The sequence below is a fragment of the Macrotis lagotis genome, chromosome 2, assembly GCF_037893015.1.
Source record: "Macrotis lagotis isolate mMagLag1 chromosome 2, bilby.v1.9.chrom.fasta, whole genome shotgun sequence".
Lineage (NCBI taxonomy): Eukaryota > Metazoa > Chordata > Mammalia > Peramelemorphia > Peramelidae > Macrotis > Macrotis lagotis.
This window is the reverse complement of record NC_133659.1, coordinates 145,221,262-145,247,642: the sequence shown is the minus strand read 5'-3', so window position 1 is coordinate 145,247,642 and position 26,381 is coordinate 145,221,262. Positions and strand designations below refer to the sequence as shown.

Genomic DNA, 26,381 nt, shown 5'->3' with positions numbered 1-26,381 from the left:
TCTCCCCAAATAATTGAGTCTTTTGAGTTAGCAGAGAATTCAAATATCATCTAATCCAACCTATATTGAATATGTATAACATTTCAGACTGTTGATCAATTAGTCTCAACTTGAAAAAGCCCATTGATATGGAGCTTATTATTTTTGAAAGTAAGCCAGAGCTTTTGCAGAGCTCTCATTTTTGCAGAGCTCTCTCACTTTTGCAAAGCTGACTAAGAAGAATGGATTAGAAATTGACTTCTCTGTAGTTTCTACATACTGCTTCTAATTATGATCTCTGGAACCAGACAGAATATATCCCTTCCATTTGATGACCCTTTGAATACTTCATGAGAACTATTACTTCTCTCTACAAATCTTGGCTTTTCTGGTTTAAACTTCTCTAATTCTTCTGAACAGATCTCCTGGACTCTGTACTGATACATAGATCAGTGTGGTGTTAAACTCAAATGGAAACAGGGGTTGCTAAAACTCTCTATAAGGATCCCTGTGGAATACAACTAGACTTAGAAAACCACATATTTACATTATGTATGTTCTACTTTATTTTGGCTTATGTTGTCACATAATTACCAATTACATTTTAATCTGCTTCTGACCAAATGGGGAATGTTTCAGGTCATGTGAGACAATTTGGTAATTGTTTGACACCTCTCCACTAAACAACCTTTATTAACAGGGATGACTAGTTCCACAGACATGATAGCAAGCTTTGGGTAAAATCAAAGAAATTCAGAATTGGAAGAGACCTCATTAGGTCATCTGCATCCATTCCCTTCATTGTTGAGCCTCTGCTTGTTGAATAAGTCAACCCATTCCACATGAATACATTTTTCAAAATGCAAAATACTTTTACCCATTTTGTTCCTTTTCAACAATTTTTGTTATCTATTTCATTTATTTTCAATAAAATATTCCAACCATGATTGTTATCCTACCACATCTCAGTGATAGCTATTAGATGAATTTGCCGTTTTTGCATTAGGATCTCTATTACCATTTATTAACCATATTTTATTCATTTGTGTAGAGCTGTCTGAGATTGTGAATTACTTTGCTGGCTTTGTCTCTTGAATTTTTTCCTCTTGTGTATTATTAATGTCCTTGATTTTTCTATATTAGGCATCCCCCCCCCATTTTTTTTCATTTTTGCACTACAGTCTTCTTTATCACATATTCCAGGTTTCAGTAAAATATACTTTTAACCATTTCTTATTAATGGCCAACCTTAACGGCCTTAATGGCTTAACCTTAATGGCCAAGAGTTTTTATTTTAACTTTTGTCACATTTTGTCTCAGATACCATCTTTTTACCTGTTTTTTAAAAAACAATTTGCCTTTAACTTCTGCAGCCCTAATCTTCTATTGAAAACAACAATGAAAATATCTGCTATTTTTCTACAATCCTGTTTCTTACCTAAGACTTCATAATCCTTGGTGATACTTTTTAGCTTCCTTCTAGGTCTATTTTTTTTGACCCCAGATGAATCACTAGTTGACAAAGATCATTAAACTTTTCTTCACATTTCAGATAAATGGTGCAGGCAGAAAACAACCTTTATTATTTAAGTTCATTTCTCCAGATGCTTTGGTTTTCCTTAGCAGAAAGTCAGTAACTACAATTAATCTTTTTTTTGTTTAGTGGACATTATTCAGTGACAATTCTCTGGATAGAATGTGTAAATCTATTTCCTCATTCTTTGGAACAGAAATTGCTTTTGCCTTAAATTCCAACTCCCCACCTTCCTGGGAAGAGCCTCCTATCCATTAGTTAACTCCAAGGATTTAGTGTTTATCTTTCTTTGAATTCCATTTTTACATCCTCCAACCTTCAGGCAATAAAAGATACCCCTTTGGCTACTTAGATCCCTTATTGTGTATTTTTCTTGATTCTCTTAAAAATTACCTTCCTCCCCTTGATACTCTAAAGAATAGAAGATGATGTGTTTATCCATTCATTTTCACCTAATTTAATGAGGGAACTGACCTGCCATCTGTAGCTATTAACTTCAGCAGCCTTCTGCTGGCTTTTTCATCCACTGTCCCTGGTTGGACACTAATCTCCACCATTTAGGCATGCAAAAGATTTGTGAAAACCAACTGAAGACAGGGAATAAATGATTTATGAAAATAAACAAGAATCTACAAAGACTGTTGGTAATTAACAGTACTGCCCACACTGTTAGTATTTGCTTTGATAGATACACATTAAATCTCAATGTAGACAAACAACAGTGGGGAGAAACATAATGACCATTTATTTCAATGGAAGACCTAGCAAAGAATACCACAGGGCTCTTTAGGAACCATGGTGACCAATCTCTGAGATTTCATAGTTGTAGATCTTGCTATCGATTGTGTTCTTCCTCAGCTACAGCTGTCTTTAGTTTGTGCTGCCTCAGTATTACTGTTGGACCAGCTTTCTTTGGCATAAGAGTGGTGTAATGACTGACCAATTGGGAAGCTTTTGCTAGATCTGGTTGGCACATATCTTGACTCTGAGTGCCTTTTCACCAGGCACTTCCAGGAAGTTTTGAAGTATCTTGTCTTTGATTCCTCTAGTTCTCCTTCCTCACAGACTCGTGGATGGATTGAATATTTGGAATGTGGAGTTGGGAAAACCTGAGATTCCATTTCATCTCAGATATTTATCAACTGTGTGATTCTGGCATGTTACCTAAACTCTGTCTGCCTTTTACTCATCTGAAAAATGGAGATGATAATAGCACTTATCTCCCAGTTATGAGTATCAAATGAGATAATTTATATAAAACACTGCATAATTTTAGCTGTTAAGGTTAGTCCCTTAGCCAGCTCTCTGTCAATTTATCGGTATCAATAGAACAGATTATATAGAGAGTTTTTGTTTAGTGACATTCTGTGTTTCTTTGAAATTGGATTTTAGTTACTAAACATACATCAAAGGTATTCCAAATTAGGCAGTGCATACTATTCTTGTGAAGAAGATGAATGATTTTTTTTTTTATTGGATCAAATATAGTGAAATAATAAAATGGTAGAATAGTCATACTGAAGGGTAATTATTTATGGATCAATGGCCACATGGTAAGTGTTCCTTTCAATGAAGTGCCCCAGGATTCTGTGTTTGACTATGTGCTATTTAACATTTTTATCAGTGACCTGGACAAAGTTTTATATCAAAAGATTTTCAACTTTACTAGTGGCAAAGCTGGAAGGATTAGTTAACATACTGCTTGACAGTGATGATATAAAAAAACTAGAATACTAGCAGACTAAAACATTAGATTGAATCTTATGAGATAATAAATGAACATAAATATCAAAGTTTTACACTTAGGTTCAAAAAATCAGTTTCATTATATGAATCCTACTGAATTAACAGTGGTTAACAGTTCATTTTCAAAAGATTATAGGACTACAATGAAATACAATCTCAATGTGATATGGCATCAAGATAGTATGATCTTGGACTACTTGAAGAGAAGCATACTTTTTAGGAAAAAAGAAGATAATTTTTTTGATCTCTGCTCTGGCTAGACTACAACTGGAATACTGCATTCAGTTTTGGATACTATAGTTTTAAAAGGACATTGATAAACTAGAAAGTACTCAGAGGAGAGCAAGTCAGATGATAAAGGGTCTTGAATTCACGTCATGAAAATTGATTGAAGAATTTGTTCTGTTTAGTTGAGAAATATCCTTGAAAGCAAGGTCTGTATTTTGCCTCTTTTTGTATCCCTAGCTCTTAGCAAAGAGCCTGATACATAATGGGATAGTAGGTACTTAAAAAGGATTTGAATGTGTGAGAACTGTTCTTGAAGGAAGAGAACCAAGTTCAACAGGGAAACTTTTCAAAGAGAATGTCAAGAAAAATTTCCTAATAATTAAAGCTTTCCCAAAGTAGTTGGATTGAATAAAATGAAGGGAGATTTTAACTTGTTAGAGATTTTCTAGGAGAGGCTGGATTACCGCTTCCTGTATATAATACAGAGGAGATTATTTTCATATATTACTTTCTCTACGTGTCTGCTAAGGGCCCTTAGAACTCTCAAATTCTGACATTCTTTGGCTAAAAGAAGAGCTAATACTATTTGGGCAATATAAAGAAGTTTTCTCAAAAGAAATTAGTTATGAACTAGGTCTTTTACAAATTTGTAGACAAAGACTGACAGAAAGGAAAGAACATGAGCATAAGTACATAGTTAAGTACAAATATATTTTCATTTACTCTGCATTTATTCAGTATCCAATGTCATTGTGAATTACATTATTATTCAATTCAACCTCTTGCAAATAGTAACAAATAGAAATGAATGAATTTGAGTTTTTTCTGTGTTTTAGTGTCATAGAATTATAGAATTTCAGTTAATATGATCTCAGAAGTCATCTGATCTGATCCATTCTTAAACTGGAATAATGTCTATAGCATGGTCTGACAGGTGATCACCCAGACTCTACATGGAAAATATTCAGCAATGATTACTACTTAAAATCTTTTCTATTTTTGGAAAGCTGTTAGGAAATTTTCCTTATATTGAACAAAAATCTTCCTCTCTGCTACTGCCATTCATTCCTCCTGCCCCCCCCCCCCCCAGGACTAAATAGAACAAATCTAATCAAAGTTTCATCTTTCTGAGTTAAAATCTAGCCTGACACTTTCTAGTTATGTGACTTTGGGCAAATAATTTGTCTGTTCCCTTCTTGATAAAATGAAGTAAAAAGGAGATGACAAACTACTCTAGCATCTATGCCAAGGAAACCCCAACTGGGGACACAAAGAGTTAGACATAACTGGAAAATGACTGAAATCTGATCCAAAGAATCATAGAATTCAACAAAAATTAAATTTAAAGAAATTCAGATGAAGTTGATAAATTTCATTTCTGAACTGTTAGTATTGCATGATTTTAGAATTCTCTATGAAAGTTTATGAAAAGAATTGCCTTTTGCTTTTGACTGTTAAAATTATTTTGTACATAGCTGCTGACAAATCATTATGAGAGATGCTGGAAGTATTATTGCTTGCCTGGAGGCTGGGGGAACTTTGGTGCTGCCTCAGAAGAAGAACTTCATTTGTCAAGGAAGTTGTTCTGGGGCATTTTTGATGCACTATCTCAAAAGGTAATTTTTACTTCTTAGTCTGTAAATTGTTGGTTTGCTTATTAAGTCACCAGTTTTCCTACAACAGATCATTTTCCTAGTTCATTAGATAGGTTTTAATCTAAAATTTAAACAACTTCTATCAAATTCCTTTACATTTCTATCTGTACCTTTCATGACTGCACAGAATCCTTATCTTTCTCTAATGATACTTTTAAATATCTGCATTAACTTTTCTTCAAAATCATCATTATTGAGTACATGGCACCTCCTTGAAATTTAATGAATAATGAATCTGAATAAATCACACCTAAATGTTTCCTCATCTGTAAAATGACTTAGAGAAAGAAATGACAAAGCACTCTAATGTCTCTGCTAAGGAAACCACAAATGGGTTCACAAAGAGTTGTATGCAACTGAAAATGACTGAATAGTAAATTGCAAAGTACCAACTTGCATTGGTAGAAGTTCCTCACCAAGAGCTCCTTATTATTGATGAAATCACAGGTCTAATTCTTACCCCAACTCCTGAAAGTTCCTCTGTACACATTTTTTGTTTTGTTTTCTATTGAACATATTATGTAAAAAGAAATGATATTTTTTACAAACATTGCCCTTTTTAACAAATAATTTTAAAGTGAATTTGACAAATAAATCTTTTCTTTAAAAGTAAAAGTAGCAAATTACAATTTACAAAGCATTTCCCTTACAACCACTTTGTGTAGTAGCTAATGAAAGTATTATTCCCAAACCTCTTCCCAAACCTCCATTTTGCATATGAGAATATTGAGATTAAAAAAAAATTTAAGTAATTTTCCTAAGTCAGACAGCTAGAACTGATGCTCAAAGCCATGATTTCTGACTTTTTGTCTAGTTCTTATAAGATCATGGAGCTAGAACTACAAGAAAGAAGAAAGTAAAGGGGCAGGTATTCATACAACCCCTACAATGACTCAGATATTGTGGACTTTTTACACATAGCTCCTTTATCCTTACAAAAACTGGGCAAAGTATTATCCTCATTTTTCAGGTGAGAGAAAAAAAAGAGGAAATCAGACTAAATGACTTGCCCATGACCACACAGCCAGTAAGTATCTGAGGCTAATTTGAACTTGAATCTTCCTGACTCCAGATCTACGGTTGTATCCGCTATATCTGCTGCCTTTTAAACTTCATCCCTCATTTTACAAATAAGGGACCAGCAGGACAAAGAGGTTAAGTGTCTTGTCCAGTGTCACAAGGGTAATAAAGCCAGAGGGAGTCTGTTTTACCATCCTCAATGGGAATGGTGGCAAGCTTTGCTTGACCCAGTGTTTATTCTGTCCTCTGCTTCTCCACAGAAATATGAACAGGAATTATTCAAGCTGGCCTTGCCCTGTCTTAGTGCTGTTGCAGGAGCTCTGCCTCCTGACTACATGGAATCCAACTATGTCAGTATGATGGAAAAACAGTCATCAATGGATTCTGAAGGAAACTTTAACCCACAGCCTGTCGATACCTCAAAGTATGGACTCTTTCTATTGCAGCAGATTTTTATTGTAAATGATTTGTGAAGTCTGAATTTGAATAAGGTACTAAAGTGAATTTTCTGCAATCCCTGACCAAGTTGTCAGTAATCATAGCCAAGAAAGCTAATAGGTCACGATGCTTCAGTCAAAATTTGCCCTGAAATATTTGTTGATGATCATGAATAAATATCTGCATTATTTAGTTCTCTCAGCAGTTCTCAAAGTGCATTGCAGGGTTGTTCATATAGTATACAAAGAAATCGTTTTAACTACCACTGATTCACACCAACTGTTGTGTGGAAACCTGGCTACATATTTCAGAATTGTTCTAATAGGCCTGAGCTCTCTCTTAGCTTCTAGGACTATTAAAAAAAAATTCAACCTGTGCAATTTTATGAAAATAGAAATATTTTCACCTTATTTTCTGCTAGTTTTTACCAATTTATATCACTTTGTAAAGAAATACACAATAGTCATACAATTACCACATTTCCAAATTTTGTTTTTGAATTAGTTGAGGAACTTGTCAATATTTCATATAGGTTAAGATCACAGAATGCTATCAAAACTTTCTTTGTACTATGGCTTAGATGTTCATCAATTTAATTAAATTCAATATGTACTTATTGGACTCTTAAAATATGTTGCTTATTGCATTATAGGTTTGGAATTTCCTAATGAATATAGGAATAAGGTATATAATGGAATACTATAATTTATACATATGAAAAATTTTATAAATGTGCTGCATTTTATATACAGTCAAATTTTTTTTGTATGGTATATTTTAGTTATGGTCAAATTACTGTTTAATTTTTTTGCAGGAAAAATAATTATGTAAGATTCCATTTGTATTTCATTTCTCAAAATTAGTTATTTTAGTGAATTATTTTTGGTTATTGCTATTGGTAAATATAATATTTCCTTTCAATAGTATATCGAAATTTTTGATGTTTGTAGATTCACACTTCCATAAGTGTAGAGTCGGAAAAGACTATATTTTATATCTTATGCTAGCTAAGTCAAAATTTATAATGTTTAATCTTTGTTCAAGAAATTATGTATCATTTTACCCTAGAGAAAAATGAGAGGAAAGGGATGGGATAAGTGGGAATGGGGGGAGGGAAGGGGGGGAGTAGGTGATAGAAGAGAGGGAAGATCATGGGAGAGGGTACTCAGATACAATACACTTCGGAATAGAGACAGGATGAAAGGAGAGAGAGAGAGAGAACAGAATAAATGGAAGTGGGGAGGAATCGAGTGGGGGGAAATACAGCTAGTAATAGCATCTGTGGGAAAAATATTGAGACAACTTCTCTGGTAGACTTACAATACAGAAAGCAACGCATCCCAGAAACAGAGCTGTTGGAATCTGAACACAGACTGAAGTACACTTTTTTCCTCTCTCACTATTCTTGAGGTTTCTCATTTTTCTGGGGGTGGGGGGTGGGTTTAATATTTACTCTCACAACAAGATTATTATAATAACAAAAAATTTTAAAAAGAATTCATGTATCATTTAATTATAAATTGCTTAAAAATAATTTATGAATCTTCTATCTCTGTTAGGTGATATTTTTAGATGTCGTAGACCATTTATAACTACTTTATTGTCAGAGAAATGAATAATCTCAGTAAATAAAAAATAGAGGACAAAGGTTTCAGGAAACTAGAACTTCTTTACCAGATAAGTTGTTTTAGAGGGAAAAAAAACCTTTTAACATTGATAAGGAGCATGTACTATTAAAGAAAAAGTTTTCCCAAATTTGATAAGAGTAAATTCTGCTTTTAATTTATTTTCTTTTTTAATCATTTATCATTTATTAATCTTATTTTATCATTATTCTTTAACTAATTCTTCTAGTTAATATATTATGCAATAAATTTGAAGGATAACCAGAGTTTTGCAATTTATTTAATTATGCAATTTCTATTTATCTTCTACAGTACAGTAGCTCTATAGATTATATGTCTGTAAAAGTCAGCACTCTGGTTATAGTGTTAGTCTTGAAACGAGGAAGCACTGGGTTTAAGTCTTACTTTTAACTATATAACCTAAGCAAATAATTTAAATTCTCACTTGTACAAGTAACTTTTATGCTATATAGAGTGCAGAGTAGCTGCTGCCTGGTTCATCATCTGAGATGTTATCTCTGTCAAAGAAATGATAGGTTCAATTTTTATCCTCCGTATAAAATTTAATTAGATTAAGTAGTTTATATTAAAAAAGTAAACTTAGGATGTTAACTTTGAATCATAGGTATTAGCATCATTGTCTCTTACCCTTTTTAATCTGTGCTTCATTTTTTCCTTTCAGCATTACAATTCCTGAAAAGTTAGAATACTTCATTAACAAATATGCAGAACATTCACATGACAAATGGTCAATGGAAAAGGTAAAAGTCAAAATAAGACAGTATAATCTGTCATTGTCATTTTCAATAGCTTAACAGTGTTACATTCACTAGTGGTCAAAAGTAAAAGTTTGATTATAAGAAAGTTATTTGCTGGCTATTTTAGAGGCACTTGGACTCTTGGACTTAGGGTTGAGTGTGAGTTCATAGTCCATTTTTTATGCTTGATATGGGAAAATGACAACCTGTTTGATGAACATTTTCACAATAAGGATAAAATTTCATATATTATTTTAATATTAGTTTTATGGTCATTTTCTGATTTCATCTCCTCAATTATTTTCTGAGTTAGTCACTGTTGCTTAAGTCCAATTCATCAAAGAGGAAACTGGGACTTCAGAAGGTTGATTCAGCCAATTCAACAGGGTTGTTTGGGGGCTCAATGTGTCTAAAGTCTGTATCTGTAATTTATGAGGGCTTTAAAGTTTGTAGTTGCAGTACAGTTTTTAACCAAAGAATGGACATATAATTCAGTTTCTTAGATCTAATACTTAATAATATAGTTAGTTTCAGTGGGATATGAATATGAATTATATGAATTACATTTCTGATCATAGAGAGTAAAATAATTCTTCTGTAAATAATAACAGAGATACCATCAAGTTTTTAAGACTTTGATAAAAATACAATATTGAGAAGATTCTTAGGTTAATTTTGATCTTTAGATTATTTGATAGTATGTATACAGTTTCTTTTTGGTAATTAAAAAACAAACTTATGAATTTTCCAATATTCTATTACAGCCAAAGCCTTGAAAAGCATTATCCCATTTGAAAGTCCATCTTTCTTTATCTATAACCACATGTTGCCCATTGATATCAAAAAGCCTTCTGCCAATTCATCAAGAGAATGTCTGTGTTAAATAACATGCTGTGTTTATATTTTGTTGACAAAATAATAGCCCAAATAAAAATAAGAACATTTTGCACTCCACACAGACCTAAATTTGTGTCCTTCATTCATCTATTCCACTAGTGTTTGGGAAGGATTGATGTTACAGAATTAGGGGAGTATTTTGGGAGGATTGATGTTGCAGAGAGGCAGGGTTATGAGGGACAGAAGAGCTGTGCCTGGGGTGTTTTGGGGTTCACCAGGCATGAAACGAAAAATTACATCAAGAGAAGAATAGTATTGAAATAAATGACTGCAGATAAATGTTTTTGCTGAGGCCTCCAGGGTGTTTGTGGGGTCATAAGTCTGATCGCAAGTCTTCTGTCCATGCACTTTTTGCTAGATTCATTATTTTGAACATAAAAAACAAATTGTTTTTTTAACAAAACAAATTGTTATTGAGCTTGTTTAACCTTTATAAGAGAAATATTGGAGGGCAAATCTTCAGTATTAGAAAGGTAATTATTCAAAAGAGGAATTGCATTTTCCTTCTTGCCCAAAGAATGAATAGTTGAGCAAGAATAAATTGAATGTTTAAAGAATTTTAAAGATTTTAAGAAATTATTCTGGACTACCGGGGCAGTGCCAAAATGTTGGCATGAAGCTAACAAGATCCCAGAGCCTTTCCCTATCAAAGGTAAATGAAGCCTCTACTCTGACATTCAAACTACAGATCCAACCAAGAAAAAGAGAAGATTCAAAGAAGTTTTCAGCTGTAGACATCATGGAGGATCTTTAGTGAAGGTTTGTCTCTTTGGGGGAAAAGTAGAAGTAGAGTCCAGGAGGCAGGAGAGTGGGAAAGCCAGCAGAGGGCTTTTAACCATAGTACAATCCAGGTCCTGAAATCTTAGCAGCAGTAGAGGTCCCAGCATCTAGATAGCAAGCCAGCAGGGAGGATCCCAACCCCAAACAAAGTTTGAACCCTGAGAACATTGGAGTAAAAGAAAGGACTGGGTCAGAAACAAATCACTGTTAAGTATGAACCTGTACATAAAGGAGGGAAAAAAAAAAAAACCTCTGCAAAGGCAAGTCCTGGACTATATAGGTAACATCTTGGCCAACAGCAAGCCAAGGATCAGACCCCAGCCCCAGCAAAAAAGCACCCTCCCCCAAACCCCCTTGGATCTATACTTCCTTTCCTGCAGGAACAGAGCTAAAACAGCAAAGATGTACCAAACAGCTAAAATAGTGATCATTGTAGGAACCGGCTTTACAAAACAAAGATGACAGCAATGCTATGGCTGAAGAAGAAAGCAGTGAAAAAAATCATTCTCAAGGGAAGTATCAAAACAGTCTATAAATTGGACTCAAATACAAAAGCTCATCAAAGAGCTTAAAAAGAATTTAAAAATCAAAGAAGATGGGAAGAAGGAAAATGGAAAAAAGAAATAAAAGTCATACAGGAAAATTATGAAAAATTGACTAAACAAATCAACTGTTAGAAGTAAAAATAAGCAACTGGAAAACAAAACACAGAAGCTAATTGAAGAAAATTAAACACTAAAAATTAGAATTGGACAAAATAGAAACAAATGAATCTACAAGACTACAAGATTCCATCAATTAAAAGAAAAGGCTGAAAAAATTGAAGAAAATGTAAAGAACCTTTTAGGGAAAATGAATGCACTGGAAAAATAGATCCAGAAGAGACAATCTATAAATTATTGGACTACCAGAAAGCCTGGATCAAGAAAGGAACCTGGAAAACATCATGTAGGAAATTATAAGGAACAACTGTCCAAATCTGCTAGAACAAGATAACATTATAAATACTGAAAGAATCCACAGAACCCATCCAGAAAGAGACCCCCAGGAAAAAACTCTAAGGACTATAAAAGCCAAATTCTAAAACTCTCAAATAAAGGAAAGAATATTGCAAGCAGCAAAAAGAAAAAGAAAACAATTCAAATATAATAAGACTCACAAAGGACCTATCAACCTCAACACTGAAGGATTGGAAGACCTGTAATAGCATATTTTGGAGAGCAAAGGACCTGGTATAACAACTCAGAATGTACTACCCTGCAAAATTCAGCATATTCTGTCAAGGAAAAAGATGAATGTTCAATGAAATAGAGGACTTCTAGAATTTCTTGACACAAAAGCCAGAACTGAACAGAGAATTCAGTCACCAAATACACAACTCAAGAGTTGCATTAAAAAAAAAAGGTAAATGAAAAAGGGAAGGAAAAAACAAAACAAAACAAAACAAATGTTGGTCAAGACTTATCAAAATGTATACAACCCTAAAAGGGAAGATATAACACTTCCAATTCTTTAGAACTTTACTTCTTTTAGGAAAATTAAAGGATAGAATATAATTGAAGAGAATGAATCTAAAGGATATGGGTATAATTGAATCTTATCTCTGAATTGAAGAGGTCCAAGATGACATGACTATATTTGAGACAAAAAGCCCTGAAGAAAAGCTGGGGTATTAACTTTAAACTTAAGTGTCTCATTATCCTTTGACTCACTTTAATCATGTGGTGCTTAGCGCCTTGTCTAGTGAGAACCATAAACAGCTAGGACCTGATTCAGTGTCTTTGTAACTTACAATCATTTGTAAAGTTCTCAGGTGAGACCTCCAGAGCCTCTCACTACTTAGAGATTTTTAAGATTCTTACATTTAATTAGATCAGGGTTTGATTTAAAGGGTACTTTACTTAACAAAAGCTTAATACCTTGGATGGGGAGGGGGGAGAGAAAATGGGGGAGAGAGAATAGGCCTTGCTTCACTTAAGGAGGTGTTAAGTACCTTGGGTGGGGGGAGGGAGATAAAGTGTGAAAGAAAATAGGCCTGGGGGAGGGGCACAAATAGTTCAAGAAATTATATGGCTTTGGATGATATTTCTGAAGGAGGATTCTATGTGCTTGAAAGTTACTTGAAAGGGAGTAAAGGTAAAAAATTATTATAATTTGGTGCAATTTGATTCAATGCTGCTTATCAAGCAATCAAATAATCCAACTGTGATTGACGAAACCTGATTAATAATATTGGAGTCATAAATAACACCAAGGGAAGAGGCACAAGGATTTATAATTTTAGAGGGAAAGAAGGGAGAGTGTGAATGCTGAGTAAATTCTATTCAACAAATTTAGCCCAATGAAGGAATAAGATACATTCCCACTTGGGTTTAAAAATCTAACTTAATCTACAGGGAAGGGGGGGTTGGGAAAGGGAAAGATAAGAGAAGAAGGGATTGATAAAAGGGAAGAGAAGAGAAGGTTAAAAGTGATAATAAATTGAAAGTTAATTTTTTAAATTTTATTTATTTAAGGCAGTAGAGTTAAGTGACTTGCCCAAGGTCACACAGCCATGCAATTATTAAGTGTCTGAGGTTGCATTTGAACTCAGGTACTCCTGACTTCAGGGCCAGTGCTCTCTCCACTATATCACCTAGCTACCACAAAAGTAAAATGTTTATAAGAAAAGTCAAAGGGGAAAAGTAGTAAAATTTTAGTGAGGAGGAATAAGAAAAAAGGTAAAAGAAAAATATAAAATGGAGGAAGATAGCATAGAGGGAAATACAGAATTAGTATTCTTAACTGTAAATGTGAATGGGATGAACTGTCCCATAAAACAGAAGCAGATAGCAGAATGGATTAAAAATCAGAATCCTCCAGTATGTTGTTTACAAGAAACCCATTTGAAATATACACAGAATAAAGGTAAAAGGATGAAGCAAAATATATTATGCTTCATCTGAAGTAAAAAAATCTGGGAGAGTGATCCTAATCTCAGACAAAGTAAAAGCAAAAATCAATCTCATTAAAAGGGATAAGGAAGGAAACTATATTTTCTTAAAAGACACTACTGAGGGGCGGCTAGGTGACATAGTGGATAAAGCACCAGCCTTGGAGTCAGGACTACCTGGGTTCAAATCCTGTCTCAGATACTTAATAATTACCCAGCTGTGTGGCCTTGGGCAAGCCACTTAGCCCCATTTGCCTTGCAAAAAAAAATCCTAAAAAAAAGACACTATTGATAATGAAGCTATATCATTACTAAACTTTTATACACCTAGTGGTATAGTATCCAAATTCCTAGAGGAAAAGCTGGGTGGATTATAAAGAGACATAGTTAGCAGAACTTTAATAATGGGAGACCTCAATCTCCTTCTCTCAGAACTAGATAAAACTAACAACAAAATAAACAAGAAGGACATTAAGAAGATGAATGAAATCTTAGAAAATTTAGATATGATAGTCCTCTGGAGAAAACTTAATGGGGTTAGAAAAGAATATACCTTTTCTCAGAAGTACATGGCACCTTCACCAAAATTGACCATGTACTAGGGAAGAAAAGCCTTGTAATCAAAGGCAGAAAGGCAGAAATAATAAATATACACTTCTCAGACCATGAGACAAGAACATGGTATAATAAAATGATGCAATAAAAATTACATGTAATAAAGAATCATGGAAAGATAAACCAAGAACTAATTGGAAATTAAACAACTTTATCTTAAATAATGGCTGGATCAAACAGCTATTAATGGAGATAGTCTATAATTATATCCAAGAAAATAATAATAAGGAAACATCATACCAAAATTTATGGGATTCAGCCAAGGCAGTTTTGAGAGGAAATTTTATATCTCTAAATGCCTATATGAATAGAGAAAGAGTTCAATCAATTGGGTATACAACTGAAAAAGCTAGAAAAAGAACAAATTAAACACCCCCAATTAAATACCAAATTAGAAATTCTGAAAATCAAGGGAGAGATTAATAAAATTGAAAGCAAGAAAACCATTGATCACATAAATAAAACTGAATTGGTTTTATGAAAAAGTTAACAAAATAGACAAACCTTTGATTAATCTGATTTAAAAAAAGAAGGTAACCAAATTACCAATAACAAAAAAGTAAAGGGTGAACTAACCACCAGTGAGGAGGAAATTAAAGAGATAATTTGGGGCTACTTTCCTGAAATGAATGCCAATAAATTGGATAACTTGAGTGAAATGGATGAATACTTACAAAAATATAAACTGCCCAGATTAACAGAAGAGGAAATAAATTACTTATATATAACCGTATTTCAGAAAAAGAAACTGAAGAAACCATCAATAAACTCCCTAAGAAAAAGTCTCAAGGTCCATATAGATTTAGAAGATTTACAAGAATTCAACATTTAAGGAAAAATTAAATCCTATTCTACATGAAGTATTTTAAAAAATAGTAGAGGAAGGAGTCCTGCCAGACTCCTTTGAGTACTACATGGTGTTACTGTTTAAACCAGGAACAACCATAACAGACAAAGAAAATTATAGACCAATCTCCCTAATGAATATTGATGCAAAAATCTTAAATAAAAGCTTGGTAATGAGACTACAGCAAGTTATTACCAGAATTATATACCATGATCAGGCAGACAGAGATGGTTCAACATTAGGAAAAGATTCAACATAATTATACATATTAATAGCAAAACCAACTGAAATCATATACTTATCTCAACAGACACTGAAAAAGCTTTTGATAAAATACATCTATTTCTACTGAAAACACTAGAAAGTTTAGGAATAAATAGAGTTTTCCTTAAAATAATAATATCTATCTAAAATCATCAACAAATATTATATGTAATGGGAATAAACTCAGAGCATTTACAATAAAATAAGGGGGTGAAACAAGGATGACCATTATCACCATTTCTATTCAATATAGTATTAGAAAGGCTAGCAGTAGCAATAAGAGAAGAAAAAGAAATTTAAGGAATCAGAATTAGCAATGAGGAAGTAAAATTTTCACTCTACAGATGATAGGATGGTATACCTAAAGAACCTGAGAAAATAAAAAAAAAACTCCTTAAAACAATTAGAAAATACAGCAAAGTAGCAGGATATAAAATAAACCTACATAAATCATCATTTCTATATATGAACAACAAAGCCCAAGAACAAGTGATAGAGAAATTCCATTTAAAATACCTGTAGACAACATTAAATACTTGGGAATCTAATTCTCAATCAGAACCCAGAAATTGTATGAACACAATTATAAAGCTCTTGTCACCCAAATAAAGTCAGATCTAAATAACTGGAAAAGCATCAAATGCTTGAGCTAATATAATAAAAATGACAATTCTACCCAAATTAAATTTCTCATTCAGTATCATACCAATCAAACCATCAAATAACTACTTTACCAAGCTAGAAAAATAGAAACAAAATTCAGAGTAGCAAGGGAACTGATGGGAAAAAAAAATGAAAAGGAAGGTAGCCTAGCTCTACCAGATCTAAAACTCTACTATAAAGTAGCAGTCATCAAACTGTCTGGAACTGATTGAGAAATAGAGTAATGGACCAGTGGATTAGAATAAGTTCAAAAGAAACCACAGTAAATGACTACAATAATCTATTATTTGACAAACCCAAAGACATCAACTTTTGGGATAAGAACTCACTATTTGGCAAAAATTATTGGGAAAACTGGAAAATAGTATGGCCAAAACTAAGTGTAGATCCACTTCTCATACCCTATACCAAAATAAGGTCAAAATGGGAACAGGATTTAGATATAAATTGCGATACCATAGATAATTTAATAGACAAAAAACTGCTCTATCTATCTGATCTATAGAAAAGGAATAAATTTATGACCAAACAAGAATTAGAGCATTTTATGAACTGCAAAATTAATGATTTTGACTATATTAACTTAAAAAAGATTTGCACTAATTAAATCAATGCTGCCATAATTAGAAGGAAAGCAGAAAACTGGGAAACAATCTTCACAACCAGGAGTTCTGATAAAGATTTCATTTCTAAAATATATAGAGAATTGCATCAAATTTATAAGATCACAAGTCATTCCCCAACTGATCAATGAACAAAGGATATGAATAGACAGTTTTTGAATGAATAAATTATAGCTATATCATATGAAAAATGCTCCTAATCATTATTGATTAGAGAAATGCATATTAAAACAACAATGAGGTATCATTTTACACCTATTAGATTAGCCAAGATGAGAAAAAAGGGAAAATGATCAGTGTTGGAGAGGTTGTGGGAGGACTGGGACATTGATGCATTTCTGGTGGAGTTATGAACAGATCCAACCTTTCTGGAGAACAGTATGGACCTATGCCCAGAGAGTGATAAAACTGTTCATACCCTTTGACCCAGAAATTCCAGTTCTAGGTCTATATCCAGAAGAAATTATTAAAATATGGGAAAAGTTCTACATGTTCCAAAATATTCATAGCAGCTCTTTTTGTAGTGGCAAAGAATTGGAAATTGAGAGAATACCCCTCAATTGGGGAATGGCTAAACAAATTATGATGCTATACTATTGTTCTATAAGAAACCATAAATAGTCAAACTCTTAGAGAAGCATGGAATAATTGATGGGATCTGATGCTGAGCAAAGGGAGTAAAACCAACAGAACAATGTACATGTCAAGAACAACATTGTGAGATGAACAACCTTGATGGAATCAGCTCCTCTGGGCAGTCCAGAGAGCTAGGGAAACTGTATTTTACTGGTTATGGACTATATTATTCCCATCCAGAGGAAGAAAACCAAACCAAAACAAAACACACAGGAAAAAACCAAAAGCAACCCTTCTGAATCTGATGAACAATTTATAAAAATTATCTTTTATGTATGTTTTTCCCTTAATGCTAATTCCTCATGCCAAAAATTACTAATTTGTAAATGTATTTATCTGAAATATGGATGTAAAATACTAATCTGACTGTTCCTCTTTAGGGGAGAGGGGTGGGAAGGGAGGGTGGAGGGAAATTTTGTAACTTGGACATATACATGAGCATATGGATGACAATAAATAATTTAAAATGAAAACAATTTCCAAAAAATAAGGAAATTATTCCTATCAATAGAATTCCTTCAAAGGAAGAATATTTTCAAAGGTATTAGTAGGTTCACTGTTTCTGGAGATCTTTTAAGAAGTGACTGGATGAAGGAATTCCTCAAGTATAGGTTGTATTGTGTCTTGAGGTTCCTTTCCAACTTTGAGATTTTGTTATTTATTCTTTTTCAGTTGGCAAATGGATGGATTTATGGTGAAATATATTCAGACTCTTCTAAAGTTCAGCCATTAATGAAGCCATATAAACTTTTATCTGAAAAGGTGAGAATTCTTGTTATTCAAGGAGATATCCTCATGATTGTTGTTGTTTTAGGCCTGTATTCACACATATTGCTGCTAAGCTCAGCCTTCTATATAGGCATGTTTTTCCTAATTGAAAATATTTTTTTATTTTAACTTTTCTTTATCCCAGACAATCGATAGTTCTGTCTATTGTCTATCTTCAGGATGTTGAATGATTCCAGAAAAAAGGGCTTTTAAATTAATTAAAAATAATTTCCATATTTTTATTTCTTTAGAAAATTAAAATAGCAAATGCAACTCTAAAGAAAATATAGCTTTTAGTCAAAGAAAGCTGACCTCTTCTTATTTTGATGGTATAATGGCAATTGCACATTCATTTCCTGATTGATAGCTATTTGTTTTATGTAGCTATGAACAGAGATGCTAAAGAAATTTTAAAAGTTGTATCATTTTATATATATATATATATATTTGTTTTTAGTTGTATTTGCAAAACCAGATTCCTGCTGTTCACATTCTAGAAACTTTGTTTCTCATTGTATATGAGAAGCAGTCACATGACAAAAAATGGAGGTGTTTGTTTAAGAACAAAATTAACAAAATTGTTCAATATTTCTGCTTCAGCATATGACATCTTTATTTGTTGTCTTTAGGAAAAAGAAATTTATCGTTGGCCAATCAAGGAGTCTTTAAAAACAATGCTTGCGTGGGGATGGAGAATTGAAAGAACCAGAGAGGGAGACAGCATGGCTCTTTATACTAGGACACGCCGCATCTCCCAGACAAGTCAGGTGAATGCCATGACTCAGCACTTCACACTATTTAGAGAAAAAAAATTATAGTTTTAATTTGATCATTTACAATGCATTGATTCAATCAGAAAGCAGTGATTAAGGATTTAATGCCAAATGTATGCTAGAGATGTGAAGACAAAAATAAAAAGGCATCTACCCTCAAGAAACTTAGAGTTTTAGAAAAATTATTCATAAAGCCAAATACAATATTCCTCATGCCCAAGAAATTTAGAATACCTCTAAAATAAAATAAAAACTTCCATGTAAATAGTGTTTTCCCTAGAAGTTTAGTCTGGAGAAAGAAAGACTTACAAAACATGTAAGAGTAATTTGAAGTATTATCACATTAAAAAGGGGATTAGATTTCTTCTGTTTGAACTTTGAAGGGTGAAATTAAGCCTGATTCTATTAGGAAAAATTTCCAACAATAACTCTGACAAAAAGTAAATGGGATTGCCTCCAGAAATAGTGGATTCCCCTTTACTGGAAGTCTTTAAGGAAAGGTTGGATGATCAATTTTCAGATATGTTTTAGAGTCAATCCTTTGTCAAATGTAGCTAGTACTTTTCTTAAAACTCTTAGGTCATGAATATACATTTCATTTTGACCCATTAAATTCTATCTTTCACCTAGAACTAATTTAGTTAGCCAGTTATAACTTATAAAATCTTCAGTATTAATGAATCAAATAGATTAAGCAAGTCAGTTTTGCTAACATTTCTCATTTATATCCTTGGATATAAGAGATTTCTCAATTATCAAGTTTTCATTTGCTTTTACATTTTTTAAATGGGTTTCAGAAAAACCTCTTCTCATGTGGTCTTTGTAACAGTCTACTGTTTCTTTTGTACATCTATCTCTTAGGTTTCTATTGATACTGCCCATGGTTATAGTCCCCGAGCTATTGACATGAGCAATGTTACCCTTTCAAGAGATCTTCATGTAAGTCTTTGTATTTTTCCAAAAAATATATTTATAATTGTACATATTGCTAAAAGTTATCTTATAAATGTTTTAATAAATTACCTGTCAGATGTATGAATAGAGAAAAAGTTAGTGACCAAACAAGAGATGGATTCACAGAAGATAAAATGAATTATTTTGATTTCATCAAGTTAAAAAGTTTTTGCACAAAATCAATGAAACTAAAGTTAGAAGAAAAGCAGGAAATTGTGGGGGCAAAGGGGGAAAATTTTATAGCAATGTTATCTGATAAAGATCTCAACTCTCAAATATATAGGGAATTGAACCAAGTTTATAAAAAATAAGAACCATTTCCTAATTGATAAACAGTCAAAAGATATAGACGGGCATTTTTAGAGGATGAAATCAAAGTTATCAATGACACTTTAAATTAATAATGATTAGAAAAATGCAAATTAAAACTGTTTTGAGATACTAACTCATATTATTCAAATTAACTGAGATGACAGAAACAGGATCACTGGAGGGAATATGAAAAAATAGGTACAGTAAGGAATTGTTAGTGGAGTTGTGAACTACTTCACTCATGCTGTAAAACAATTTGAGACTATGACCAAAAGGGTATAAAACTTGCATAACCGTTGACCTGGAAATACCATTACATTTCAAAGAGATAAGAAAGTGGAAGACATATATGTATAAAAATATTTTTTGTGGTGACAAAGAAAGGGATACCCATCAATTGGGGAATGGTTGATATAGTTGTAATATATGAATTTGATAGAATCTTATTGTGCCATATGAAATGATAAAGGGAATAGTTTGAGGAAATCTTGGGAAGATTTCTATAAAGTGATGCAAAGAGAAATAAGTGCAATCAGGAGAGTGATTCCCACAATACCCCCAATATTACAATCAGCTGTGCATGCCTGATATATTGATCAACCATAATTCCAAATGACTCATGAGAAAAAATTCTACCTTCAGATAGAGAGCTCATAGACTTAGAGCACAGATTTAAATTTTTTTTTGTACTTTAAAATTTTTCTTATTTTTTCAGGACACGTATAATATGAAAAAAATATTTTTCATGATTTCATTTGTATGATGGGTATCATTTCTTGCCTTCTATAAATGGGCAGGGCAGGGATGGAAGGAGGCAAAGAGGTTAGAATTAAAAATAAATTTTAAAAGATTTTAAAATGTTTTTAATATGGAATATTTTTGTGGTCATAAATTTCATAGGTGATTGCCATAATTTTAGTAAAGAAATGTCATTTTACCTTTTCTAGAAATTTTTTGACCATTTAGACGAATATCCATTTAAAATATAGGGTTTTTTAATTGATATTTTATGTTTCCATATACATGTTATGCAAGTTTTTCAACATTCATCTATATGTATATGCATATTTTTAACTTAAATAATTTCTTTCCACCCTCCCTTCCCACTCCTTTCCCCTCAGCAACAAGCAGTCAGGTGTATATTGTACATACACATTTATGTTAAGCTGTTTACAGATTAGTCATATTTGGTATGAGGAATTAGGTTTAAGGAAAAAAAATGAGAAACCATGAGATAGGAAAGTAATACATAAAAGAAAATTTTAAAAAAGTGAATGTGGTGTTCATCAGATTCTGAAGGTTTTTTTGTTTTATTTCGTTTTGTTTTGTTTTTCTTCCTCTGAATGAAGATAGCATTGTCCATAGCCAGTCTAATAGGATTGTCCTAACTCTCTGAACTGCTGAGAGGAACAGTTTCCATCAAGGTTGATCAACTCACAATGCTGTTAATGTGTACAATGTTCCCTTGATTCTGTTCCCTTCCCTCAGCATCAGATCCTGTAATTCATTCCATGCTTCTCTAGAGTCTGACATTTATGGTTTCTTACAGGACATTGGTATTCCATAGCATTCATATATCATAACTTGTTCAACCATTCCCCAATTAATGGACATCCCCTCAATTTTAATAGAATATAGTTTTTCAACAATTAAATACTTTCTTTAGATTTTTCAACAACTAAATTGTATTATAATGAGGGAAAATAATGTTGTTAGGCAATACCCTTGTGAAGATAGATAGATAGATAGGTAGATGGATGGATATAGGCATGTGTGTATACACAAATACAAACATACATTAGCTAATTTTCTTTACATGTTATTTGTGCTAAAAAAACTCTGAAAGACCTAAAATTGCTTTAAAATGTCTAATATTTCACCTTCATTTTCTCTACACTTGAGTACTTTCGCAGTTCAACATGCCTGCATTCCTGTTCTTTCCTTTTTTCTCAATTTTTGCTCCTTAGTGAAGCAGTTCAACTCTACACTATTCTCTGCTGTCGAATTCCTTATTCTGCTGCCTTATAACTATTTAAAACTTGTCAAAACTTAACTTTGTATTACCCCCACCATATGCCTCCTTTATTTCTATTCATGAGCTGAAGAAATCATGCAACCATGCTGGCTAAACCAATACAAATTTACGTTATCTCATCTGAACTGAGTCCTAATTAAAGCACAGCAATCATTTTAGTCTTTTCCAATTGGTTCTTTTTTTTAAAATTTATTTTTTACTTTCATTTTGTACAAAATTTTTTTACATTAATAAAATATTCTTGTTTACAAGTAAACAAAATACCCCTTCCCCCCATGAATATAGATAGACTTGCTTGGACGAAAAAAGTAAAGGGGAGAGAAAAAAATTAAAATTAAAAAAATAATAGTAATAATTGTAGGTATGGCCAGGTGGCACAATGGATGAAGCACCAGCCCTGGAGCTACAAGCACCCAAGTCCATATCCAGCCTCCTACACCCAACAATCACCCAGCCGTGTGACATGCAAGCCACCCGATCCCCACTGCCCTGCAAAAACAAAAAGAAGGAAAAACAAGACCCAAAATAAAATAAAATAGTAATAATAGTAGGGGTGGCTGGGTGGCAGACAAGAGCATTGGCCCTTGAGCCAGGAGCACCTGGGTCCAAATCTGGCCCCAGACACCCAAAGATCACCCTGCTATGTGACCCCAGGCAGGCCACCCAGCCCCACTTGCTCTGCACCCTCCCGCAAATAATAATAACAAAAAATGTGCTTGAGTCTTTGTTCCAACACCAACAACTCTGTCACAGGTGGGTCACATTCTTTATGTTAAGTCCATCACAAAAGTTACTTCCATATTTTTCCAATGTTGCCATTGCTGATTGCAACTCTCTCCTTTCTTATTTCTCCACTACCATGTACTCTATTTTCTCTCTCCTTTCACTCTGACTCTGCTGTAGGGTCACTGAGTGGCACAGCAGACAGATCCCTGGTCCTGCGGCCAAGAAGCCCTGAGCCCCCATACCACCCCTTAGGCCCAGAATCCACCTGGCCCTATGGTCCTGGGCAGGCCTTCCAATCCCCGCCCCTTGCAAGAAATAAAGAAGAAAAATGTGTTACATCTGACCACTCTCCCCCCATGGTCCATCCTCTCCTCCTTTATTCACATCCCCACCCCATCCCCTGCTCCCCCCCTCCTTCTTACTCCAGATGTCTATACCCCATTGAGTATATTTGCTGTTTCCTCTCCTAGCCATCTCTGATGAGAGCAAAGGTTCCCTCATTCCCCCTTGCCTCCCCCCTTCCATATCATTGCAATAGCTCATTGTAATAAAAAAAATCTTATTATGTGAAATATCTTGGACTATTCCCCCTCTCCTTTTTCTTTCTCCCATTCCATTTCCCTTTTTTTCTATTGACTCCATTTTTACACCATATTTTATCTTCAAATTCAGCTTTTTCCTGTGCTTCAACTATAAAAGTTCCCTCTACCTTCTCTATTAACTGAGAAGGTTCATATGAATATTATCAGTATCATTTTTCTATACATGTAGTTCATCCTCATTAAGTCCCTCATATTTCCCCCCTCTCCTCCAATCTCCATGCTTCACCTGAGTCCTGTATCTGAAGATCAAACCTTCTGTTCAGCTCTGGCCATTCCAAAAGGAACATTTGAAATTCCCCTGGTTCATTGAAAGTCCATCTTTTTCCCTGGAAGAGGACATTCAGCCTTGCTGGGTAGTTCATTCTTGGCTGCATTCTAAGCTCTTTTGCCTTCCGGTATATTGTATTCCAAGCCCTACGAGCTTCCAATGTAGTTGCTGCTAAATCCTGTGTGATCTTGACTGCAGCTCCACGATATTTGAACTGTGTCCTTCTGATTGCTTGTAATATTTTCTCTTTGACTTGGGAGTTCTGGAACTTGGCTATAATATTCCTAGGGGTTGGTTTTTTGGGATCTCTTTCTTGGGGGGATCGGTGGATTCTCTCCATTTCTATTTTGCCCCCTGCTTCTAGAATATCAGGGCAATTTTCCTGTAGTAATTCTTTGAAAATGATGTCAAGGCTCTTTTCCTGATCATGACTTTCAGGTATTCCAATAATTTTTAAATTATCTTTCCTAAGTCTGGCTTCCATATCAGTTGTTTTTTCAATGAGATATTTCACATTTTCTTCTAATTTTTCATTTTTTTGGTTTTGAAGTATTAATTCCTGATTTCTGGTAAATTCATCAATCTCCCTGAATTCTATTCTTTGTCTGAAGGATTTGTTCTCCTCAGAGAGTTTTCTTATCTCTTTTTCTATCTGGCCAATTTTGCTTTTTAAAGCATTCTTCTCCTCAATAACTTTTTTTTATAGCAGCTCTTTTTTAATAGTAACAAAGAACTGGAAATTGAAGGGAAGCCCATCAACTGGGGAAGGTTGAACAAACTGTGGTATAAGAATGTAAAGAAACACCATTGTTCCAAAAGGAATCATGAGAGGTGAGATTTTCAGAATAGCCCTTCTCACTGCTTAATTTCTAGGGCTGTTACTGTTACTCCCAAGGAAAAGAGAATAATACCTAAAACCGACCCTCCTTTTGTGATCAATATGTCCTGTGTCCATTTGTGAGGACAATGGAATTGAGGTTTCCAGTCAGAATTATGGGATTCCCACAAATCTGGACCACTGACCCATACATATGTTGACAACCATTCAGCAGCATTTGTCTTCTCATCACCCCCAAAACCTAATAGCTAGAAGCAGCTGCAGTTGAGGAGCAACAACAGTGCAATGGATAGATGGGTCATGAAGCCGGATGGAAGTTCCATCCACAAAGGTCTCTGGGAGAGTAATATAGGTTTTTTTGCTCATCTCTACTTTTTTTTTAACCACCAAAACTCCAACCTCTAATACTTGGATAGTCAAGCTAAAGCTTGGTCAAGCGGACCTTGAATTTGTTGTTTGTTTTCTTGGAGAAATGAGAATGTCTCACTAGAAACACTGGTTTTCTTTCCCTTTCTTCCCAAACTTCACCCCCCCCCCCCCCAGCTCAAGCAACTGAAACTGGGGGAAAAAATAAATCCAGAAAAAAAAGGGTCTTTAGAAAGATGATGCTGAAGAAGAGAGGTATGGGTGAAGAGGCAGTCACAGAGAGTAGCAAATTCAGATTTATCCAACTTTAGGAAGTACATAAATCTTTGTCTCTGCATCTGTATGGCCCAAAATGAGCCACCTCAACAAGAACTGGTTACAAAGATCTTGACCCAAGTCTCAGGGGCCCCACCTGGTCTCAACGTTGGGGAGAGTTCATTCTCTTGGAGTCTGCATCTGCTTACAGAACTCATCAAACTGCTGTTGCTCCAGCTCTGTCATTACTCTGTTGAGAGCATAAATCTCGGCCCTTTGTCTCTGCTTCAGTTCCTGCTGAGCCAACCTCTGCCTGGCTTTCTCCACCAGGTTCACCGGCTCCTTCACCTTGGACTTCTCTTTCAAACCCAAAGGCTCCATGCCTCACCTTCTCTCCCTCCCCGGGCCAAAAGTCTTGGAAGGGGAGGGGCAGGCGGTCCACTCGTGACTTCGGAATTTGATTCTTCCCCTGGCTGGAGAAGAAAGAAACAGGGGGCCCATGGGGGGGGCGGCCCCAGAGCGGGCGCAGGGCGGTGCGGGCAAGGGAGGGGTGCATGCTCCTCTATAACTTTTTGAACTGTTTTATCCATTTGACCTAAGCTGGTTTTTAGCATGCTATTTTCTTCAGCATTTTTTTGGATTTCCTTGACTTCATTTTCATGTTTTTCCTGCATCTCTCTCCTTTCTTTTCCCAGTTTTTCTTCCAACTCCCTCATTTGATTTTCAAAGTCTTTTTTGAGCTCTGTTATAATCTGAGCCCAATTTCTGTTTTTTCTTGGAGTCTTTAGATGCAGGATCTTGTGCTTCCTCATCTTCAGACTGAGTATTTTGATCCTTCTTGGGCTCATTTGAAAAATATTTCTCAATAGTCTTCCTTTTGTTTCTCTGCTTGCTCATTTTCCCAGCCTGGGCCTGGTTTTGGGGTGCTTCCTGAGCTTTTGGGGCACTCCCACAAGGGTCTCAGCATGTGAGGCACTGTCCTTCCTCCTGGTCTGTGAATGACCATAAGTACCTTCTTCTGCCACTGGGCCGAGGTGGTGGAGGCCACTGCTGTTCTATTGGGGGGGGGGGGGCCTAGACTGCGATCAGGATCTGAATGTGGTCAGAGCCCCAGAGTCCTGTTCCAGAGGCATAGGACAGAGCTCTGCAGTCTCTCTCTCTTCACTCCCTTCCCTCAGCTCAAAGGGCTCATGCCCTGGGGGTTCCTGCTTACCCACTCCGCCTGCCTTCTGTTTCCTGGATCA

The 26,381-nt window shown here is 34.5% G+C and overlaps 1 protein-coding gene and 1 pseudogene across 13 annotated transcripts in view; one reads left to right on the top strand and one right to left on the bottom strand.

Annotated features, from left to right (window-relative positions):
• Positions 1-26,381, top strand: part of RYR2 (ryanodine receptor 2) — a 766,826-nt gene that overhangs the window by 538,053 nt on the left and 202,392 nt on the right. For all 13 annotated transcript variants that reach the window (XM_074222945.1, XM_074222939.1, XM_074222937.1 and 10 more), the window contains 6 exons: positions 4,963-5,103; positions 6,423-6,586; positions 8,908-8,986; positions 17,913-18,002; positions 18,638-18,775; positions 19,643-19,720. In XM_074222945.1, coding sequence (XP_074079046.1) covers positions 4,963-5,103; positions 6,423-6,586; positions 8,908-8,986; positions 17,913-18,002; positions 18,638-18,775; positions 19,643-19,720 — 690 coding nt within the window. The remainder of the gene's footprint in view (positions 1-4,962; positions 5,104-6,422; positions 6,587-8,907; positions 8,987-17,912; positions 18,003-18,637; positions 18,776-19,642; positions 19,721-26,381) is intronic.
• LOC141511201 (small vasohibin-binding protein pseudogene) lies at positions 24,862-25,518 on the bottom strand (annotated as a pseudogene).